This window comes from Scardinius erythrophthalmus (assembly GCF_964197995.2).
Source record: "Scardinius erythrophthalmus genome assembly, chromosome: 10".
Lineage (NCBI taxonomy): Eukaryota > Metazoa > Chordata > Actinopteri > Cypriniformes > Leuciscidae > Scardinius > Scardinius erythrophthalmus.
This window is the reverse complement of record NC_138230.1, coordinates 42,301,685-42,325,064: the sequence shown is the minus strand read 5'-3', so window position 1 is coordinate 42,325,064 and position 23,380 is coordinate 42,301,685. Positions and strand designations below refer to the sequence as shown.

Below are 23,380 nucleotides of genomic sequence, written 5' to 3'. Positions count from 1 at the left end.
AACTGTTTCGATACCATTTCAGAAAGAAATGTTTGGAATTACAACATAATGAACCATCCAGTTTGATCATTCTCATGCTGCATACATTATATCGATAGTAAACCATTTAAGGCATTAATTCAAATGAACTTTTTATCATAAGAAAAGTATTTGGACACTCATCTGAATGAGATCTGACAAGCCTTAGTAAAGGTGATAATAACTGCAGGTTAATATCCATTGTATTTTTATTTTCCTGCTTGGCCACCAATGGACCTCATTTCATTTTCATCGTATTTCCCCAACCACAGAGGAGAGGCAGGACAAAATTAAACAATGATCAGAACAGAATGTGTATTTAAATATTTTCACCTCAGATACAGTATATGGAACAGACAGATACAATATTTCATCACAAAAAATCACTGTACGACACAGCGGACCACAAGAAATACGAACAAAGGGATGAAAGAAAAAGAGGAGGAGAATATGCATTGTCCACACCCTGAGCTTCAGGCCATCATATCCAGGGTGGAAAGTACCCTGGCCTCAGAACATCTTGACTAGGACAGCATCTGTCAGGGGCAGTGCATGGGTGTCTGTCCTCCTGTTATGATAAAAACACACAAATGAGAGTTGGATGTTGGGCACAAAGTGACCATGCTGCAGATCCAGAGGTTGAAGGGATCAAATTTGGACACATTCCTGTGGAACCAGACCAGGCCACTGATAAAAAAGATTACTTAAACTGTACTTGCACAAACCCAAGCTGAACAATTTAAAGCCACATAAAACTGGTATTTCCCTCATGTGTTCTTACAGCAGTTCCACAACACTGTCATGACATTGCTGCTTTACCATATCTCTTTCAGCAGGAGATTTGGTGGTTTTCATAGCAGTGAGCTCCTCAAGTGATTGAACTCTTTGAGTAGCTTATATACAAATGCTGTTTTTGTTTTGTTTTAAAAATGTTGAACTTAAGAAGTGAGAAGAGGGCAGAGTTTGTGCAGTCACCATTCATAGATGCTGAAGGAAGTGGACCTTTAGGATTAAGTAATCTCCCCAGAGACAAAATCAGAGGAGGCTTTGAGACTGAAACAGACAAAAAGGGAGCAAGTTCAGGATGTAGACAAAAACCTTTTGTGTGGTCTCGCACATTGGTTGGGTTTTTGGGCATCACTGAAATGTGAGAATGTTTGAATCACAATTGCACGGTTGCACTGTAAAAGAAAGGGACAAGGTTGTTCCCTGCATTTCATCAAATTGGTTTCAACGTGATACATAGTTTCCATTCTTTGTTTAATAAGTCCCTAGCCCAAGCTGTGTAGCAATATTAGTTTGCAAGACTTTTTGTGCGTGCATTTGCAGTTGCAAGTCAGCATATGAAAAGTATATGCAAGTATGTGAATGTTTGTGTTCGTGCATGTGTTTCTGTGTCTGTCCGTGTGTGTGAATTTGGATCTTGATTGTCACTGCTGGAGAAGTCTTTATTTAGTCCATAGCTCTGAAACTCTTCAGTCTAACTCAGTAAGTGTCTTCCAAAGCTTATCCTTTAAAAAAGATTAAAAATATGAAAAGGGCACTGTCCATTTCATCTGTCAAGAAAGAAAAAAACAAAAACAAATGAGGATTAGTCTCAATACATAATGACATAACCTTGTATCACAATATAGATTGTGGTAGCATTAAAGCATTCACTTCATACTGCTATCATCTTAACTATTTACCAGTATTAATGTCGTACCTCTTCAGCGATGGCATGATGAATCCAACTACAGGCTGGTGACGGTGAAGCCTTCATCGCTCGGCTGGTCAAGAAGCTGGCAGAGTACCCCTCCCCGGGCTGTTTGGGGTGCATAACGGTGTCCAACAGGTGCATAGTTGTCCAAGTTACCATGGTAAGCCATCTCATCATGCTGAGGGGAAGAGTCCAGAGTCCCACTCACACAAGTTGACATGGAAGGACCTCTTTGTAAAGGGGAAGGGTAAGATGAATGGGATGTAACTCTCATCCCAGAGACCATCAATGACATGTCCCGTTTGTGGGAGGGCAAAGAGACTGCTGGTGGTCGCTGTTCCTCATAATTTTGGGGGCTGCCCGCAACACTTCCTCCTTGCCCATACCAGCAGGGAGAGCCACTGTAACTTGGGGAATCATACTGGGAGAACTGCTCTTTTGGGACCCGATGCGGACTCATGGCAGAACCACACTGCGGCAAGAGCCGAGGGGTTGGGGAGAGGGTTGGGCTAAAAGTCCTGGCAGCATGCCCATAAGTCTGTGAGGGAGGACCAGGTTTAGGGTACTGCTTTAGGGCATCTGACTGATTTGATAAACTGGGGGACACAGAGGCAGAGTCCGGAGGAAAGACATGAGCAAATCTCTCATCTGAGGAGGGAGTAGAAGTGTGGACAGAATATGGAGAGGGGTATTCACAGGACTCTGGGGCATGGCTGAGAGGTGATAGGCTACTACTATCTCCACTGTAGTAGTCCAATGCTTCTTGGTACAGACCCCCCGAACTCATGTGCCCTGACCCTGATGGGGTTGAAGGCTTTTGAGATTTGGTTTTTGGTGGGGGACGATCTCTTTGGCAAGGAGAGTATCCTCCCCTGCCTCTTGCTCCCCTGGGCTGTCTGCCACCTGTAGCACTCCGTTTTGGTCCTCCTTGCATAGGAGGGCTGGCAGGTGAACCTGGGGGAACAGAGCATGCTTCCTTCTCATTGTGTGTCTCAGACTTTTTCCTTCGCCCACGGCCTGGTTTGGCCCCCCCTTGAAATAGTACATTCTGACTCCAGTTGTAAGAAGGGCCTGCCGAATTCTCATTCCAGTCAAGCATTAGCTTCTCCAGGCTTGAAAGGCTAGACTGACCCTCAGGCATAGGAACATCCCTTGGGCGAAATGGTCCACCCACAACACTCATCCCTCCTCCACCACCAGTGTGAGAAGAGTCTGAGGAGGATTCAGAGAGTGTGTCAAGGCAGGGACGCTGTTTGGCTTTTTGGGGTGTGTAGTTTGAGATGTCCAGAATGTCTTTGGATTCTGATCCAGTTCCAGCTACACCATAATCAGAGTAACCATGAAACTGTTGAGTACCATATGCATCACTACCCCAGTTATTTCCCCCTTGCCTGTATCCCCACTGAGCTGTAGAGGTGTACTGTCTGCAACCCTCAGGCGGGGAAGAGGATAAGGAATAGGGGCTAGACTTTGTCACTGACATATAACTTCCACCTGGTGAGGTTGCGCCAGAGTCCCCTCGCTGTATGTTTGAATGGGGTGGGCCTGGATATCCACTATAATTACGCTTGGCAGAACCCTGGTAGTTGGAATAACTCATCTGACACTGTGCAGAGGGAACAGAGGGAGTTTTTGTACCATACGTAAAGCTACAGTCACTTGGCCTTTGCTGTTGTTGCTGCTGCTGTTGAGGGAGGGGGTAAATACTTCCTCCTTGAGGAACCCCAGCACTATAACTAGGTGGATATTGAGGAAAACCTCCAGAGGGATGTGGAGAGCTGGGTGAACGGGAAAGCAAGAGTGCAGGGGATTTCGGGAAGGATGGAGTTGGAGAAGTCTGTGAGACACTGAATGAATATGAGGGTTTAGTTGCCGAGCTGCCTTGAGTTTGGGGTGAGGGTAATGGCGCCCCTTCCCCAAGACAGGCTGCTCCTTTAGGACTTCTTTTAGGGAAGGCAGGAGACCAACGATGGGCTGCACCAGGGCTGCCACCCTCATATCCTGGGGTGAGTTTACGGCCTTCCTGGCGTCCAGCAGGGCTGGACATGGAAATGTCTAGCAGGTCAGAGGAGTCATCAGAATCAAGTAGAGAGCGAAAATATCCTGCAAACATTCCCTGAGACTCTTCTCCACTGCACACCCCTCTCACACCGGGGCTGTGGTACATCCCACCCTTACTAGCCTCACTGCTTTGAAAACTCCCACGAGGGGAGCAAGGACTCTGATAACTACTTGCTTTCTCATGAATGTCTCTGTCACCTTTCCCTATCCAACTACTGTTCTCATTTTGCCAGTCATGCTCTTGGGCACCTGCGCAATTTTTTGAAGCCCCATTCTTTCGTGCCCGCCGTTTTCTAACCTTCTCACCTTGTACAGAGTCACCTAAAGCTGCCCTGCTTATTCCCCCAGCGACACCCTTGCCTCTTTTCCGAGGAGTTCCTGGTTCAGATGCGGGGACCTTACGCTTTTTGCCAATTGTTTCAAAGAAGTCACTGAATGACCTCTTAAAAGAATCAGAGGATCCAGCTGCTCCCCCTCCTCTACTCCCCATACAGCCTGCACGGCCACCTCTTCTGCGAAATCCCGTGAGACGGTGCAAAAGAGTGGAAAGGGATGGATTTTCTGGTGGGATATGGAAAGTCTCAGGCTCTGTTGGGGTCCAGCAGCGTGGAGGAGAGCAGCGGCCTGTGCTGGGAGGTTGTCTGTTCAAGAAGGCCAGTTTGGAAAGGACATCTGCATATTCTACTTTAACATCATTGGTGTCGTTAACATATGAGGGCTGTGGAGATGGTAGCTTTACTGTTCGCCGCCTTCGGATTTTTTTGGGCTCTGCTGCACTGGCGGCTCCTGCTCTGGTCTCATGCATGTCAGGCTGTCCTGGTAATGCCTGTTTTGGGGGGCGTCCCCTGCGCCGCTTCAAGATTACAGGAAGCTCTCCCGGTGGAAACATTACCATCACACTCTTTCCATTGTTTTTCATGCGGAGAAGTGCGGTTGGCTCTCTGGAAACATTTGCTCCTGGCTCACCTCCGACACCCCCCTCGGGCCCCTCTCCTGTTGTGACCCCTTCTCCATGGAGAGCAGCACACACTGGCTCCAGGGATGAAATCTTGTAGCTTTTCTGTCGTCGGCTCATATGAACAGGTATTCTGGCTACTTTAACCACAATCCTTCTCACACCTGAATAACGCCCCTGTCGCTTCCCTCGAACTGCATGGTGAGTGACAATGCCCTCTCCTTCTGATGTTCTCAAGCTATGATTTGGTGTAACACTTGCTGATATATCTGGCGATGGTAAAACCTCAAATGATGAGGCGGCAGCACACACCTCTGGGGGATGCTCCTCTATCGGCCTTATTTCCTCCGTTCTCCAGTCTCTATTCTCCTCTTCTTCTTCATCCTGTTGGTCCAATTCCCTTTTGAACATATTTTCCTCAGCAGCTCTACGTAATCGGGACGATTTTCGAAGGTGGCAGGGGAAACGTGGTCGGCCAGAGCTCCGTAGGGTGTACTTCCTTTCAGCCTCCACAGAGGTCACGACAGTGGATTGGCCTGTTATACAAACTTGGTCTGGCTCAGTGGTGCAATCCATTTCTGGCTTACATGTTGAGTTAAGTTCTGTCTCCTCCTTAGGTAAAGAGGAAGGGTTGTACTGAGGAGGTGGCTGAGGAGTCTTTGGGGGAGGAGTGATATGTAACAAAGGGGCTGACTGAACTTGTACATTACGTGTTTCAGTCTTTGAAGGTAAAGACAAGTCTTCGGGAATAAGGGAGGGGTCCTGCTCTACAAGTGAGGAGCCAGTGTCTGTACGCTTGTGTGTTAGCGTGCTTGTGTCCATCCACATATGTGTATCCATTGGAATGTGTGTATGCGGCTGCATGTGTGTGCTTGACTGTGTGTGTATCTGTGGTTGTGTGTTTTGCTGAATGTGCATTCCTTGCTCCACATATTCTGTCTGCCGACGTCTCCTTGCCCTACGTTGAAGTTGCTCTTCATGGTTCCGCAGACCATTAGCTAAAGAGGGAGGGGAATAAAAGCTGTAATGTAGTGAGCTGGCCGGAGTGGTATCGGTGGGTCCTACAGATGTGCCCACAGGCTCTTCATCCCCCTCCCATAGAGAGGGGCCCTCATCCTCACTGCAGTCTTTGTCAGCCAGTGCCTCACAAGTCAAGCGAACACCTCCAGAGCGCAGGCGACCTGACAGACGGCTCATTACCCCCAAAATTGCAGATCAGGATCTCCGTATTTATGTATATGTGTCAGTGACGGTTCAGTGTTAGGTTTAACGGTAAGCTGGGTCCAGTTCTGCAGGTAAGATGTTTGATCTCTTTCCTCTCACGATGTTGGACAGAATGAATTGGACCAACAGACTTCACACAGTCCCAGTTTTCAGGAGTGCAGTTATTTCCTAGGGAAAAGGTTACAAAACACACAGAAAAAGACATAAAGTTGAGAATTGAAAACAATTGCTGTACAACATGCTACTGAAATAACTGCAGTTGTTCTTACCATGTCTGCTGCTGTGGCCATGCTTTGTGTTATCCCTGTGGGCGAAAGGACACTTGTCACTATGGCAATACAGTTAGAGAACAGTTGTAACCATGGCAATTGAATATGAGTGGAACGGTAACCATGGTTACATAGTTTTCCTTTCCAATGCAATAGATTGCAGGCCTCACTATGGCAATACGACATATGTCTCAGTGGATAGGCAACTGCTTTACATGCTTTACGCTTGACAATTTAAAGCACATTTAATAAACTTTTAGTGCAAAGTCTAAAAATTTAGGAATTAAGAGGAATGAGAGAATTAGTAAAATCATCTAAAAAACAAAACCATGTTGAAAAATGTCCAAAGCAGCCATTGCATTGTGGATGTGTCATGTCTCATTATTTGTATATGTGACAGCTACCACGTATATTGATATAAAGTAACATTAAATGTGTCTACCATGAAAACAAGCTTTCAAATTGTAACTAAACCAGTAAACAAATATTGAATATAGTTACATTTAAAAGGCAATATCTAAATAAAAGACTATATTATTCAGCTCTCACTAACAAAAACCTATATACACATAAAAATACCAGACACAATAGTGAGCGACACACAAAATATGACCTCTGAGAAAAGGCTAAAATTAATAAACAATGCAAAGAAGTTGGGACATGGCAGCAGGGGGCAGCAAAGGGACGAAAGGCAGGGGATGTGGAGAGTTCAGGAAAGGGATGGATGGATGAAAGAATATGTGAATGGACTGAAGAAGAAAAAAAAATACATCCTGAAAAATGAGGGGGAAAAGACTAATGCAAGCGAGAATATTTCAAACAAAAAGGAAAGCTGTCATATAATTTACTCCTATGTCATTGCAACCCATCTATTAAACACAAAATTAGATCTTTGGCATTATAAAAGTAGATGCTGTATATATATATATATATATATATATACATACACTTGTGTGCTATATTCCAAGTCTTCGAAAGCTTTATAATATCTTTCTTGGTAAAAACATTATAACAAAATTTTCATTTTAGATGAACAATTCCTTTAAGAATTGCACTTCATTTGGAATAAACATTGTAGTGATGCAAGTCCAGCGGCTGGACTCTCTCACACACAATGCACTTCTTTCCATCCCTCAGTCTGTTCCACATGGTTTTTATTACTAACTGGCAACGATAAGGAAAGTGCCGAAAGAGAGCGAGAAAGCGAACCAGAAACATGTGCTACAGTACATGGTGCCGAACAAGCTGCCACACATTCTTGAAGACACTGATACAGAGACACACAAACTCACATTTTTGCTAAAAATTAACAAAAGCACTTAGTCTCCACAATCCTTCATTTCACTACTAGAAACAACTTTTGATGCACATAATTATTTCTTCCACCTAGAAAAACAAAACAGCACTTTCCCTGCACACTTAATATTCTGTGACACAAACAAAAAAGCAGCAATCCAGTGTTCAGAGCCATGGATAAGCTTCCCACACGACTGTATTGCCAGTTTGGCCTGATCTTCTTGTGCTTTAAATCTCCCAGATTTCAACACTGTCTGCTCACTGTTTTCAGGTTTTCTGGGAGATTTAGATCTGAACACATTTCTGGTTGCTTCAGAACAACTATTGTGTGTGTGTGTGTGTGTGTGTGTGTGTGTGTGTGTGTGTGTGTGTGTGTGTGTGTGTGTGTGTGTGTGTGTGTGTGTGTGTGTGTGTGTGCTTGAAGGCCCATGACCTTCGCTCAGTACCAAGTTTCTGACACTTCTTTCTAAAGTGCTCGCCAGTCTTTGCTTGACGTCTTAAAACCATGCACATGTTCAGAGTATCCAGCGCCAAAGGAAACAAAACAGTTCAAAACATCAGTGAACTCTCTTGTGTTCGACTCTTCTCCTCTTTGAAAGCTTCATTTTGTTGTCAGTAAACATAGCGATGATGTGCTGAGCCAAAATGGTCTGACTTGCTCATCTGTTAAGGCATGTTCAGGTGTGTTTTAGCTGCTATTTTCTCCTCTTTAAACATACACACTTACACTGGGCTGGCTATTGATGGTGCACCTTGAGTTTGAAGGACAACTTAATCTGTGTGCCAGTTGAAGAGGATTTTTCTATATCTGAAGTATTCAGTTGTGAATCTTGTGATGTTGACTACAGCTATAGGTCTTAATCTTTCTGACACCATATTGAACAGTAAAAACAAGAACATCACTGTCAGACTTGGCATCTATTGGCTATCTGACCTCCTCAGTTATTTGATTTTCTTTCTGTTTATTTAATATTTTAGGATTAGTATTTGATTTTGTATTGCATTCCTGCAATGTATCATACATGAGTTCACTTAAACCAAAAAAAAATCTGAATTAACTGATTTGATTAAATAACTTCAATGAACAAACTAATTACTATGAACATTAAAATGCTCAAATTTAATTAATTAATCAGCTTTTTATGTTTTGATTTGTTCCCGTGCCAAGATTTCGTTGGAAGATTATTTGGGTGTATTATTTGGAAAAATAATTTGGTGCTATTTCATGAACTAACACAAGACCATCTAAAAGTTCATTAAAATTCTGTCACCATTTACTCGCCCTCGTGTCCGTCCAAACTTGCATGACTTTCTTTCACTGGCTTTCAATGTTCAAACACAAATTTTTCTAAATATTTCCTTGTGTTTCGCAGAGGAAAGAATGTCAGATCTGGAATGACACGAGAGTGAGTAAATGATGAGGCTCACCGGTTCCAATCCCACAAGACGTCCGTTCATCCTTGAAACACAAATGGAGATACTTGCAATGAAATCTGAGAGATTTCTGTCCTTCCATTGAAAGTCTATTCACACAGATCAAAACGTTCAGAAAGAGACTGTAAAATAAATCCATATGAATCGAGCGGTTTAATTTTTTTAATTAAATCTGTTCATCATATAAAGCGATTATGTCTCAGAAGACATAGATTAAATGCTCGATTCATATGGACGTTTTGAAGTCTTTCAATGGAGGAAATAAAAATATCTTCATTTGTGTTTTGAAGATGAATGAAAGTCTCATGCCGTTGGAATGATTTTTAGGATTTTCACTTATTTGTTGAACTATCCCTTTAAGTTGTAATTCCAACTTCTTGAATCAAGTCTAGTCCATACAGCGAAGCAAATCAATCACATTAACAATGTGTGTTTTCGCCTTAAATCTCAGGCGTGTATCTGCATCCTGAACCAGACGATGTTGTCCGAGGGTCGCACAAGGTTTCGCACGCAAACAAATATAGCTTTTAGATCTGCTACTTCACCCTTAAATTGCATCTCTTTAATTCTCTCACACTTTAAATTTGCTTTCTGTCTCCTCCTCCCTCTCTCCTTCTCTTTCTCTAATTAATACCGCTCATTAATTAAGCATCAGTCTCACAGAAGACAGGAACAAGCACAACTGCAGAACAGCACTTTAATTACAGTCACGCACACACACACACACACACACACCGAGTCCCTCAGATATTCACACACATTCCTTCTCCTAAGCGTTAGAGAGAGAGAGAGAGAGAGAGAGAGAGAGAGAGAGAGAGAGAGATTGAATGTCTGGAGCTTCTCCTACTCTTCTCTCACAGTTCTGGCACCATCACATATTTGCCTGCCAGGACAGACTAGTGAGCTGGATTAAGTCAGCGAATGAGTGTGTGTGAAGAGAGAGAGAGAGAGAGAGAGAGAGAGAGAGGTTAGCAGTGGTCTGCTCTGTGTACTAATTAAATGTGGCTTTCACTCTTTCCAAACCTAGTGGCGTGTGTTAGATTACTGAAACGAGGAATCCTGATGTTTGCACGGTTTACAGGTTAACGGTGAAAGGAACACAAAGCAATATCATTTGTTTAATATTTTGCTTCTAATGGGATGCATTAAAAAAAAATTGTTTTTTTTTTAATCAGTTTTTCTGCTTTAAAATGTCATGTTTAACTTTACTTTGCCATTTCTTTGTAATTGTTTATGAACTTTACTAGCAATTTCTACACCATTTTTTTTCAGTGTAATATTTATTAAAAGTCACATTTTTAAGACTGCTCAAAAATAATACCAAAATAGTACCATAATGGATATTGACAGAGATTTGGTATTTATGGCTGTCAGTCAATTTTGAATATTTAATTGTGCATGTTAATTTCCATTATTTATATATGACATTTGCCATCATATAACGCTCACTTAAAGTCAATATTTTAAAACAATAATAATTTAATAACACTGTTCAATTGTAATCCTTATCAAATCTCAAAATGAATATGCCTTTTTCATACATGCCTAAATTCAGTTTTATGAGGACTATGATCATTAAACATATTATCTGCTATAATTTTAATATCGATGCATCCCTATTTTCTGTTGATTGGCTATACAAATTATTACAAGTAACAAAATAATAATCACAATCTTTTCACTCTAATAATCAGCGAATCCTCAGTCAACAATGAGCTTAAGGGAGACAAAAGCAACTGTGAAACATTATCCGCTGATGTTGCTTTTGGACAGTGTGACTTCAGAAAGATGAGTGGTTTACACACAATTTGATCTCAGATTTGTTTTTGCTTTGTGTACTAGTTATTAATTATATTCTCTACATGAAGATAATCCATGCCTCAAACCCTCTCTGCCGTTCACCCTTTCTTTTGTATGTGAATGAGAATGCGTTTAACTTCTCTCACTGCAGCCGCTCTCTTCGCCTCCCTCCACTACTGCGCTTTCGATTCTCCACACACGTTTTGTCTCTTTCTCCAATCCTTTTAACTGCTGCAATGCTCCCCAGGAGACCCAAACAGCTGCTAACGTTTAGCCAATCACAGAGCTGTCTTTAGATTCACTGTCCAAATGACAGACATGAAAATCCACATTGATGCCCACCTGTCCAAAAACCAGCCATGCTGTAAACAAATCCCACGGCACAAAATAAGATTATCTGTTGACTCATCCTGCAACAAGACTTGAATGCTCAGAATGTTTATTGTTTCAGATCTCATGAAATTGTCATGATACCAATCACAGCCTAAATGACGACCGCAAAGCAAAATGCATCAGACATAAAGACTCACAAGCAACATGTAAATCATATAAATAAGCAAAGATACACCCCAAATATAGTGCAAGTGTACTTTTCCTCATCTGAACTGTAATAAATAGATTATGGCATACAGATACAGCGAAAGCTGAATGACGCAGGGATTGGAAGACACTCTTGGAAGGAAAGGTTCTATATAGAACCTTAAAGGTTCCGTCAGGCGCTTCATAGAACCTTTAGGGGTTCCATCATGGGATCAGATTATCTGTTATCTATTTGGATTTAGTTTTAATTTACTTTTATTTTATGAATTAAACTGCTTGCAAAAATATTTTATCACAAGAAAAATTGAAATAACCTATTAAACATGTCAAGTACTATGCAATAATTTAAGACTATTCTCCTTAGAAGCTTTTTGCCATAAAGGGTTCTTTCAAAATGATTCTCTCTATAATGAACTCAACTGAACCTTTTTTTCACAGAGACGGACTCATGGACACGTACTGTACATGCATTGTCTGGTCTGTATCTCACATCCAACTTTTTTTTTTTTTTTTTTGAGTGAGATGTGCAAGTATGTTTGCACAAATGTTTGTGCTGGGATGTGTGTCTGTTTACACAAGTAATAAGGTGTGTGTGTGTGTGTGTGTGTGTGTGTGTGTGTGTGTGTGTGTGTGTGTGTGTGTGTGTGTGTGTGTGTGTGTGTGTGTGTGTGTGTGTGTGTGTGTGTGTGTGTGTGTGTGTGTGTGTGTGTGTGTGTGTGTGTGTGTTACAGAAGTGTGTGTCTGTGTGTCAGTGGGTGTGTTAGGGAAAAGCACTCACTGAGTTCAAATGAGAGTGCAGTTGTTGCTAAGATACAGGCAGCAGCCCCGACAGTGTGTGAGAGCGAGTGACAGAGGGAGAGAGAGAGAGAGAGAGAGAGAGAGAGAGAGAGACAGAGAGACAGAAAGTTAGAACAAGACAGGGGGAGAAAGCTTAGAGTGGAGAGAAAGAGAGAGAAGGAATGGAAAGAAGGGAGAGAGAGAGATAGAGAAAGAGTTAGAGAGAGAGAGGTAGAAGTGGGTCATAAGATCCACAGAGACACTCCAGTGACACTCTGCAGAAACACAGCTGTCATCACACACACACACACACACACACACACACACTAGCTCTGTTACAATAGCACACAAACCTAGTCAGCTGCCTCTCTGCCTACATAGTCAGCATCCCAACTGGAACCTCACTAGGCAGGGGTTTACTAACTTTTTAGTGCTAAAGAGCCCAAAACATGATGATCCCCTAATGTTCTGTATATTAAGACAGATAGACCTATTTACACTGTCTTTATAATATATATATATATTTTTTCCCCCACACAATTAACCACATGAATTATGAAGTATTACGAAGAGAAAGAAAAGAAAGTATAGGTGTGAATGACACTCATAAAGTGTGATAAAAATTATGTTAGACATATTTCACTAATCTCTGAATTTCAATAATCTCACACTTTGCCTAAAAATATATTTTGTAATATTTTTCTCCCTCTTTCTTTCAATGTTCTAATTTGAAAACCATGTTGTAAGTGATTGACTTGTAAAGCTCAACTGTAAGAAGAAACTTGATGCGTCATACAAATATTGTTTAAATTCAATTTAATACAAGTGATTTGAGAGGAACGACGCAGTTCTCTACTAATCATAAATATAGGCTACAGTTCAAAAATTGGGAATCAGTAAGATATTTTAATTTGATAAATTATGAAAAAATGTACTTGATCAAAATTACAGTAAAAAAAGCAATATTGTGAAATATTGTTTTCTTTTTTTATATATTGTAAACTGTAATTTATTCCTGAGATCAAAGCTGTATTTTAAGCAACATTACCAATGTAATTGGTACCGAATGTATGAATTTTATATCATTTTTGAACAATTTTGACAAGTTTTCCACATTTTCCACCGAACTCATCGCAATATTGTTAAAAAATACTATGGACATAAAATTCATTAGACTCTAATAAATAGTTAACTAAAAACTGTCTGTTTTACAGCCATTATGGGTTATGCAATAGGGAAGAAAAGACTATCACAACTGTCGTTTCATGCCGACTTCCTCCTTTTTCCTGTCTTTCTGCTTTCCCTTCTTCGCGTTCAATGCCTCCATCATTCCTCAGCCTCAAACTCACTTCTTCTTCCTTCTCATCTGCATTCTTAATAACTCCCGAGTCTCTGCCTTTTCCCTCTCTGTAACCTCTCATTCCCTCCTCCCCTCCCCACCTTTCTCACTCGCTCCCTCTTTCACTTTCTATTACTCGAACGCTCTCTCTTGTCCCCAGCTGCAGGAAATTCCTTATAATCTTCATCACCAGAGACTGCGTTCAACACTCGGCCCAGCCAAAAACACACACGCACAGCACACACACACCTATCTTACTTCTACTCCTTGTCTTTTCTTGTTACTTTTCGCTTTCCTTATTTTCTTGCGCTCATCTAGTAGGTTATTTGAAGAGGAGCAGAGACTCGCTACCCCATCCTGACCTCCCACCCCTCCGCCTGGTCACATGACCACAACACCAGCTGGAACAGCAGCTATAAGAGAGAGGAGGCAGGGAGTTTGGTACACATGTGTATTTTGGCCATTTAGGCCTTGTTTACATGGTTTTAAGATGCGTTTTGGTGGATCGGATCACAAGTGGACGAGGAAGACACATTCCCATTACACCTGCCGTTTAAATCCGTCTCTTTTATCCACTTTCAACCACTTCTGTCCTGATTTCTTCAAGGTGAGGGTTTTCACACAATTTTTACATGAACAGACCCGGGGACGACGGAAAAACACACGGAGAGCAGCAGCTTTATTTTCTGCTCTGACAGACACAAGACCAGCCGAACGCTGTGAGTGTGTGTTAGAAATCAGGAATGGTGAGAGAACATTGTGCTTGGTACATTTTTCATCTTTAAACCAAACTTGGGTCTCCAGCCAAAAAAAGTTTAAATCCCATCCGGCTAGAGCGCTTCCAATAATGTTTAATGTTAGGTCAGGTTTTGTGTCTGTCTGAAAACATTCGACCACATGAAAGCAATCCGGTCGAATGTGTTTTCGACTACCTCTGGAAATGGTGGAAAGTGGAAAAGCTCAAAACGTTTTAGACCCGTTTACACCTGTATTTAGTGTCTTCCACTTATGATCCGATCGACCAAAACGCATCTTAAAGGGGTGGTATAATGCCCTTTTCACAAGATGTAAAATAAGTCTTTGATGTCCCCAGAGTGTGTGTGTGAAGTTTTAGCTCAAAATACCCCACAGATATTTTTATATAGCATGGTAAAGTTGTCAATTTTTGAAGGTGAGCAAAAACGCACCGTTTTTGTGTCTGTTCCTTTAAATGCAAATGAGCTGCTGCTCCCGGCACAGGGCGGCGGAGCTTTAAGAGCTCACACACACATGCACTGGAAATTTCAATAACTTTTAGCCTTTTTATGTTCAAACCGAAGTCAGAGACTCAAGAAGTGACGACATGTAGACAACATTTCTGAATGGTTAGTTGATGAATTTATGTAGTTTATGTGTAGTTTATGTGTAGTTATCTTCTAGTCATTGATTAGCACATTCTGTCTTGATAATCTATAAATCGTGTTCCGGGGGAGGGGTTTATGTAAATTTTAGGGTTAGTGATGTCACTAACCCGGGAGGAATGTGGTGTAGTCTCTACCAGCCGTTTGTTGTAGTCCTTAAAAAGCAATTTCTTTAAAATAAAATATCTCCCTTTGCGTTGAACTTTGAACCACCCCTTTAATACCAGGTGTAAACAGGTAAATCAGATGAGCACTGGTCCTTCATATTTCAGATATGGAAAATGCTCAAGAAATTGGTATTAAAGCTGTGGAAAGGTAAGAGGGAAGAGAAAACCCACAGACCTATAACACACTCGCTATTCTTAGTTTATTTTTAATCATAATCACAGGTTTGTAGCGCAAACAGTCTAACCATTTACTGCACTTTGTTAATCTTCTGCTCTTCCGCAGCTAATGAATTTGAAGTATTGCACATTTACAGTAAATAGCTTACTCTTGTGTTTAAAAATATGTTGGATGGAGATGAACAGACATTAAAATGTGAGCATGAAGACAGACAAAAGAGTTCAGGACACTCCCAAATATCTTCGTTATCATTAGGGAATATCATGAACAAATCAAAGAAGTTTTGATAGACTATACAATACTGACAAATATCAACAATGGAGCATTTTAATGTTTCAGAGCTAATTATGTTCTTATGAAAACTGATGACAAATATTTAAAGGATCTTCTAAAGCCCATCATATTTTTCACTACTATAAATGTCACCGATCGGTTAAAAACACACTTTAGAAAGGAGAATAAAGGCAATTACTTTTCTGTCCATTCTTCTTTGAATATCCATTTTTCATCATCATCTTTTGTTTACTGGAATAATCCATCGTGCCATGATCAGACTGTAACAACTTCATTATTTTCATATATATACACATTACATTTGGAGAAGACACAATGGAGTGTGTGCGCTTAAACGGTGCTTATTTATGTCTGAGGGTCACTAGAGTAGATTAAATACTGTGTTAAAAACCCTGTAACACCTTTGGTGTTCTCTGTCAAAAATGGCCGGCCAAAAATTGCTTGTAAATTGCTTATTATGCTATATTATCAATTTATAATATTGAATTTACCGTGGTGTTTGCTTTCCCCGTACATATTAGGATTTTCTGCTGTTTTACAGTATTACATATCAGTCAAAACAGCGATTGGATGGAAATCGATAGGAGGGTGTTCCCCCTCATGAATAATGCAGAATGTAATGACGTAATACGAGCCTGCGAATGCTCTTTGTATTAGAGCAGAGCCATATAGAGCCATATCTCTCTCTATGGCTCTGTATTAGAGCTGCACGATTAATCATTAAAAGATCGCGATCTCGATTCAAACACAACTTCATTCCTAAATGACGACAATTCGGCTTTGTCTATTAAACCTTTTACGAGTACGATCACAGCGAACTTTCAGATCTGTGTTCTGAGCCAGAGAGAGCAGTTGTCATGTATAGATATGAAACAGCTTCACACTCTTTGTAACCACAGAGTATCATAATTTCTGTGTTACAAATATTCATATTGTCACAGAAGTAACAGATAAGAGTTTATAGCTCGGATATAAACACTGATGTCTACAGTAGCGATCAAAATATAAAGTAACATGGAGCTTCACATAACGATTGTATCGTTACACCAGTAGGTGGCGACAAGTGACTATGTATTTGTCATTGAATGATTCATTCAAAAGATTCATTTAAAACTGCCGATTCATCCAATAACGAAACAAGTGAAGTATTTATGAGTTCATAAATTCATTTTGAATGAATGATTCAATGACTCACTCATAAATACTTCAGTTGTTTTGTTTTGGATGAATCGGCAGTTCTAAATGAATCTTTTGAATGAATGATTCAATGACTCACTCATAAATGTGTCAATGATTCAAACCGATAAAAAAAAAGATTAATTAAAGATTATTTTTCATTTTTTTATAATTAACATTTTGTCAGAACCTCTAGTAAATTACATGTTATTATTTTGTTTAGTTGTCTATTCAGAATTGTGATCTCTGTTTTAAAAAAAAAAAAAACAATTTATCCAGAATCGTGCATCATATACTCATAAACTACACAATATCATTGTTATGACATTAAAAAAATCATTTTATAATTTTATAATTAAAAATGTGTCGGGCAGTCAATGAAAAAAAGATGCTGTTTATACCCAGAGTGTAGTTACAACATCTACCAGCAGGGCAAAACCCTGACCTCTCCTAATGCTCATCCCTAATACACACACCTGTCTCCGTCCACACCTCCCTCCCCTCTCTCTCTCTCTCTCTCTCTCTCTCTCCCTCTCATAATCCAACACATATTTATCTGCTTCTCACGTTGTGTTTATCCATGTCCTAATCTCCCCTTTCCGTCAGTAAACAGCTCATCAACCAATCAGCTCATACTTACAGCCGGTGTGTCTCTCAGCGCACAAACCCGCACCTCTCTAACCCGTCTCCTCCTATCCATCTCTGGATTGTGTCTAATGCTCTCTCTCGCACTCCAACACACACACACACACACACACCTTACACATACAGACATATGGGCGTCCACCACACACACTCACTCGCACATATTGAGTTGGACCTTGAGGCCAGTGTTTTGTAGAGGGGCCTCTCCACTGCGGCCCTGACTTCCTGACTCCCCCCCCCCCCCCCCAGAACCCCTGTTCCACTGTTGCCGTGGGAGACTGCAGAGACCGTTGCCAAGGAGAAGGGCTGCTGGATGGCTGTTTAAACAACAATGGCCGCCTTGTGCACATTCCAACTCTAGACACTGACAGCATGTTAAGACCTGCTTCAAAAACAGACATCCGCGCTCTCTCTCGTTCTGTCCGTCTGCGTCTCGCACTCTAGTGCGCACATATGCAGATATTCCCTTGACTTGACTTCTCTCTTTCTCGCACACAGGGGCTTTATTCAAAAGCATCTGTTTCTTTTTAGCCCGCACAGCTCATTCTCTCTCTCGCTCGCTCTCAATCCCTGTTTCCATGGTCTAAATCTCTCCTTCTCATTCAGGATGGGAGTGTGTAGTGCACTCATCCATCTTTCTGCCTGCTGTACACTCCCTCTATCATCATATCCAGAAAATTCCACTCTCTCTCTCTCTCTCTCTCTCTCTCTCTCTCTCCCCTTATCGGCCTTCAGTACCTCTGCTCTTCCCCCCACTCTCTCACTTTCTTCTGTTTCTTTATCTCTTTCTCCCTCTCTCTTGCTCGCTCTTTCTCCTTCCTCCCTTATCTCCCTATAGTACCCCTCCTCTTCCCCACCATCTCTCACTTTCTGCTATGTCTCTCTCTCCCTCTCGCTCACTCTCTCTGCACTGTGTAATCTCTCTCGCTCTCTCCTCTGTCTCTGGCAGAGGAAGTGTGTGTTCCCCAGGGGGAGCTGGGCTCATTAACTTCCAGGAGAGAGAGAGAGAGAGAGAGAGAGAGAGAGAGAGAGAGCAAGAGAGAGATAGAACAGGAAAGGGAGAAACAGGGGGAGGGTGAGAGAGAGAGAGAGAGAGAGAGAGAGAGAGAGAGAGAGAGTCTGCAACAGAGTCTGAAGGTGAGGAAAAGACAGGAGATGGAGAGATAGGAAAAAGAAAGATTAGACAGAATGAGAAAGGAGAGATAGAGAGATAGACATCTGATCAATCACCCAGGACCACATTCATATCCTGTTTTAATGATTTTTATCATATTTCTATAACACATTGTCATGCATTTTTATTAATTTTAAAACGTCTACTGCAAATTAGTTTAGTTACTCTCAGCCATCAATCTATCAATCTATCTATCTATAATCTGTCAGTCCATCCATCTATCTATCTATCTATCCATCTATCCATCTATCCATCCATCCATCCATCCATCCATCCATCCATCCATCCATCCATCCATCCATCCATCCATCCATCCATCCATCCATCCATCTATCTATCTATCTATCTATCTATCTATCTATCTATCTATCTATCTATCTATCTATCCATCCATCCATCCATCCATCCATCCATCCATCCATCCATCCATCCATCCATCCATCCATCCATCCATCCATCCATCAATCTATCAATCTATCTATCTATCTATCTATCTATCTATCTATCTATCTATCTATCTATCTATCTATCTATCTATCTATAATCTGTCAGTCCATCTGTCCACCCATCCATCTATCTATCTATCTATTCTATTTATTTTCAGTGTGCATAATGTAATTACGGTCATCAAACTGAGTGTGTATCGGTACAGGTGTGTCCTGGTGGGCAAACAGGTGTTCTGAGTTTTACTGACACAACAACAACAAACACAGTCGTGTGCGGGAAACCTGAGGTCACTGATGTAAATTCATTAAGATTATGATTTCATTAAAAGAGCGCCATGCCTTATAATCACGAGAAAGATGCAGTGCTGCGAAGTAAACGGGGAACAGAGTGAGCCGACAGGATTGAGGATCTGAGGAGCTCAGAGTCAGTTTTCTGCATGAGCCTTGAACTGATTCATTTGATTCTCAAGAATGTCCTGTCCTCCTCAAGATTCAGCCCACTGCACACTCATAACTTTGAGGCTGCTTTGTTCTTTGAACCATTAAGCTGAATTTAGATTATTTATAGGATAATAATAGGATTTATCATAATTTAATAGTAAAACTGCGGCACCTGCAACATGTCCTATATCTAATCATACGGGTGATATACGTTTAACCCATTAGTGACAATAAATGTGTCAAGACTGAATTACATAGAAATGTCTATTTTGAAAGACAATTAGGAAATGTGAGATTTGTTCTATTTAAAGTGTCATTAAAGCACAGACACCAAAAATTATTGAATTTAAAAAAAGTATCCTAACTACAGCGATATACTAAGCCTATACATTTGTAACACCCTGTTCCCTCATGCTCATGTAAAAGTGTATTCTCTTTATGAATAATAATTTAAAATGACTGCTGTCAAACCTAACATAAAAGTTTGTAAATTAATATATATACAGTATATATATATATATGAAGAGTTCAGATGCAAAAGCCTTTAAGTGCCATCTGAAATTTTCTTCTAGAATGATCATTTTTATCAAGCTTGTATATTTAAGTTCAATAATTTCACTTAAATGGCAATGCAAATTACCTATTAATTGTCATTTAAGTGAAATTACTGAACTTAAATATACAAGCTTTATAAAAATGATCATTGTAGAAGAAAATTTCAGATGGCACTTAGAGGCTTTTGCATCTGAACTCTTCATATACACAAAGTCATTATTTAAAATCATTTAAAATTTGAACACATATTTTATATTCCAGTTGGATTATGCTCCATCCTCCTATAATCTTAGCTTGAATGACAACTGAAAGATTTTGCTTCCGTGATGCAAGACTTATGCCCATATTTCAGATAGTAAAGGATATTGTTAGATGAAATCATCATTATGTTTTTTTTTTTATTTCACGAACTAAATAGAATAGAAATCCACAATTGTGAAACTGAATGTGATTTAAAATTTGCAATAAGAAAATGGTGCCTTATAATCATGCCAAAAAGAGCACAAAGAAGGAAGTTTATGTAAAGAAAATGATTGGCACATGTCTCGAACACGCTTCATTCACTTTTCCCAATAAAAGCACATTGACGTGCACAGAAAGGTGTGGTGGATCGGAGCCTTCTCTCATGTAGTTATAGAAACAGAAAGTACCTCAACTACATAAATGAAAACAATGAGCATATTTGAACAGGCTGTCCTGTGTGACCTAAACGATGTATGGAAAGAAAACCCACACTTACCTTACACATTGATTCTCTCAATCATTTCTCATCTCACTCTCAAACTGCATGTTTCCATGGCAATCTTTAGCCAGGCAGTTTGTTACCTGAGAGAGAGAGAGAGAGAAAGGGAGAGTCGAGAGAGGGAGAAATGGAGAGAGCGAGAGAGAGAGAGAGAGAATGACATATGTCAGGGCAGAATGCATACAAATGCATATGCAACATACGGATCTAAATGAAGTATATGGCATGAATATAAAACTGCACAAGTTGCTGCATTTTTCTTTTTAGGTGGCTTGTGGTAACATCTCACAATTATGATCCAGTTAGTGATACAGTACATCATTCATTCAAACCCCGAGTTAATAAGTGCTTAACATGAAATGGGTTTGAGTTTCAAAACTAGCAAATGCAAGGATCATTTCCAGTTGTGTTTGTGATCTGTTTCTCACAGCATCAATGAGCTGTTGTTTATGTGATGTATATGTGTTTCTCAGCACCACTCTCCCTTGTTTATCTCCCCTCCCATTCTATCTTTCTTTCGTTCGTTCTCACTCTTTAATAATTGAGCTGGTTCTGTCTCTTGTTAGAGTTGGCTCATTACTGAGAGACACAGAAACCAGTCAGGTACACAGAACCCTAGTTACTCGCTCTCGCCTCCTCTCGCACCATCATCATCCTTGCTCGCAAGTTCTCTGTCTTCGTGTGTGTCTCTCTCTCTCCCACACACACACACACACTGATGCGGATAAACTTAGCAGCCTGAAACACAATGCCTCCCCCTTCCTCCCTAGACTGGGGAACCAGGGTCAGAGGTGAAAATCTCTCCAAAAAAGCAGCCAGCAGGGAATGAGAAAGTGGATGGAAGAGAGTGAAGCCGTGTTTTCCAGCTAAGTGTGTGCAGTGTGAGATACTCTAGCTGTGGCCAAGGTCAGCAATGTCTCTCAGCTCTGCCAATCAGAGGTTTCCAGCTGTTGTGGGAAACCAAGCTTCCTTTACAGAATAAAGGTTGCCATGGAGACCAGCTCTATAAGTCTCTCTGACAGGTGGACACATGCACAGAACCCCCCCCCCCCCCCCACTCCCTATTCAACCCAATACTCAGATGTGCAAGCTCAATATAAAAAACATGCACATATAGAAACTATATGCAGAAATCAATTCCATTGTCAGTAGAAATATCCGCGTTTCAGTAATGCCACCATGTGCGTGTTTTGGGCAGAACAACACGCGCGTTCCTGGCGTGCGCCGTGAATAATCGCGCCTGTCACAACATAAACATCTTCGCGTCACCGTCGCGCGCACAGCGCGAGCCCAAAGGCTTGCGCCAACGCGCCACTGCATTGCCCACACTGGCCAGGAGATTAGTTCAATAAAAAAAACTTCTTAATTGGCATGTCTTAATGCCAATGCTTCATAAAAATTGTTTAGTTTATATTGTAGCTATTGAAATCATGATTTCATTCACATGATCGACTGACATTTTTTTCTGTCACTGATGCTTTGGCATCTTTATAGTGTTTAGGCTATGTAAAGCAATCATGCCAATAAAGCACTTCTAAATGAAACACTGTAGGCTGAATAATTAGCCAGACTAATTAAAAGTGCAGTCATTGGCGGCGCGCGCGGCTGTCGTCTCCCCATAATAATCACCCAGCGCATTCATGCCGTCAGTCAACACACTTATGATCAGTATTCCTCAGTCAATGGGCACAACATTTACAGCGACACGTTCCCCAATAGCCTATTCGTAATCAAACGGTCAATTTTCTTTCTTACACCAACGAATATCTCATATTGTCCACGCATTTTAACGCACGGAAAATGTACGTGTCAGAAATATTTAATATTGGCAACCTGCAGCTAATAATATGTCTGATGTGGAGCGTAGGTGAGTGTAATCTATGTTCATATGGAGTGTGTGCGCGCGCGCTGAATGCGAGTGACCTATCGCGAGCTCAATGAATGGCAGCGATGAGGTTAATAAAAATTCCTTCAGTAGAAAACACAAACCCTCGTGAAATGCGCCGCGGCGCAGGGGAAGACTATGCAAATGTTGTGTGTGAAGCCAGACGCGCGCACTCACCGGGAGGCGACGAGCTCCGCTGCTGCAGCTGTGATGCTCGAGCTCCTCACGCGCTCCTCAGGCTCCTCGCGACTCGAGCACACACCGTTTCGTGACATGCAACATCCTAAAAGCAGAGGCTGTCTGTATGGGGTGAAAAAAAACTACTATGCATGAATGACGGGGGTTTTAGTCATCTCGGTGCTCTTCTGTCTTGCGACGCCAAACAGGCTTTTCAGCATCTGGTTAAAAAAAAAAAGAAAGAAAGAAAGAAAGAAAGAAAAAGAAAACAGAAAAAAACGAGGAGAACAAGAAAAAAAAATCGCGTGTTTTTGTCACCAGGTCGGATATTTAAAAAAAAAAAAACTAAAATTGTAGTAGGAGAGTACCGCAGTTCCTCACAGGAGCGCGCCGGGAGTGCAGCGAGCGCGAGATGTTGGAATGAGCCGTTCTGCGCCGTTTCTCGCCCTCTGCAAACCAACTCCGAGGAATCTAGTCAGAGAGGGCTGTAGACGTGCCTTGTCGATGGGGGCATCCGGGCCTCCGTAGATTCTTGGGTCTAGGTTTTTTTCTCCTCCTCTGGAGGACTCTGGGTACTGAAGTTCTGCTCGTCGTGACTTCATTCATTCTCTCTCTCTCTCTCTCTCTCTCTCTCTCTCTCTCTCTCTCTCTCTCTCTCTCTCTCTCTCTCTCTCTCTCTCTCTCTCTC

At 41.3% G+C, this 23,380-nt stretch overlaps 1 protein-coding gene across 3 annotated transcripts; it reads right to left on the bottom strand.

Annotated features, from left to right (window-relative positions):
• Positions 1 to 210: 210 nt before the first annotated feature.
• ahdc1 (AT hook, DNA binding motif, containing 1) lies at positions 211 to 22,784 on the bottom strand. Of its 3 annotated transcripts, none has more exons than XM_081376430.1 (5): positions 22,693 to 22,784; positions 20,628 to 20,713; positions 6,227 to 6,261; positions 1,724 to 6,125; positions 211 to 1,574 (listed from the first exon to the last, which is right to left on the bottom strand). In XM_081376430.1, the coding sequence occupies exon 4, from the start codon at positions 5,928 to 5,930 to the stop codon at positions 1,752 to 1,754; it is 4,179 nt and encodes a 1,392-aa protein (XP_081232556.1). In that variant the 5' UTR covers positions 5,931 to 6,125; positions 6,227 to 6,261; positions 20,628 to 20,713; positions 22,693 to 22,784; the 3' UTR covers positions 211 to 1,574; positions 1,724 to 1,751. The 3 variants fall into 3 exon arrangements, with proteins under 3 accessions (XP_081232556.1, XP_081232557.1, XP_081232558.1); XM_081376431.1 differs by having other exon boundaries at positions 212 to 1,574; positions 1,707 to 6,125; XM_081376432.1 differs by having other exon boundaries at positions 410 to 586.
• Between the last annotated feature and the right edge of the window lie 596 nt (positions 22,785 to 23,380).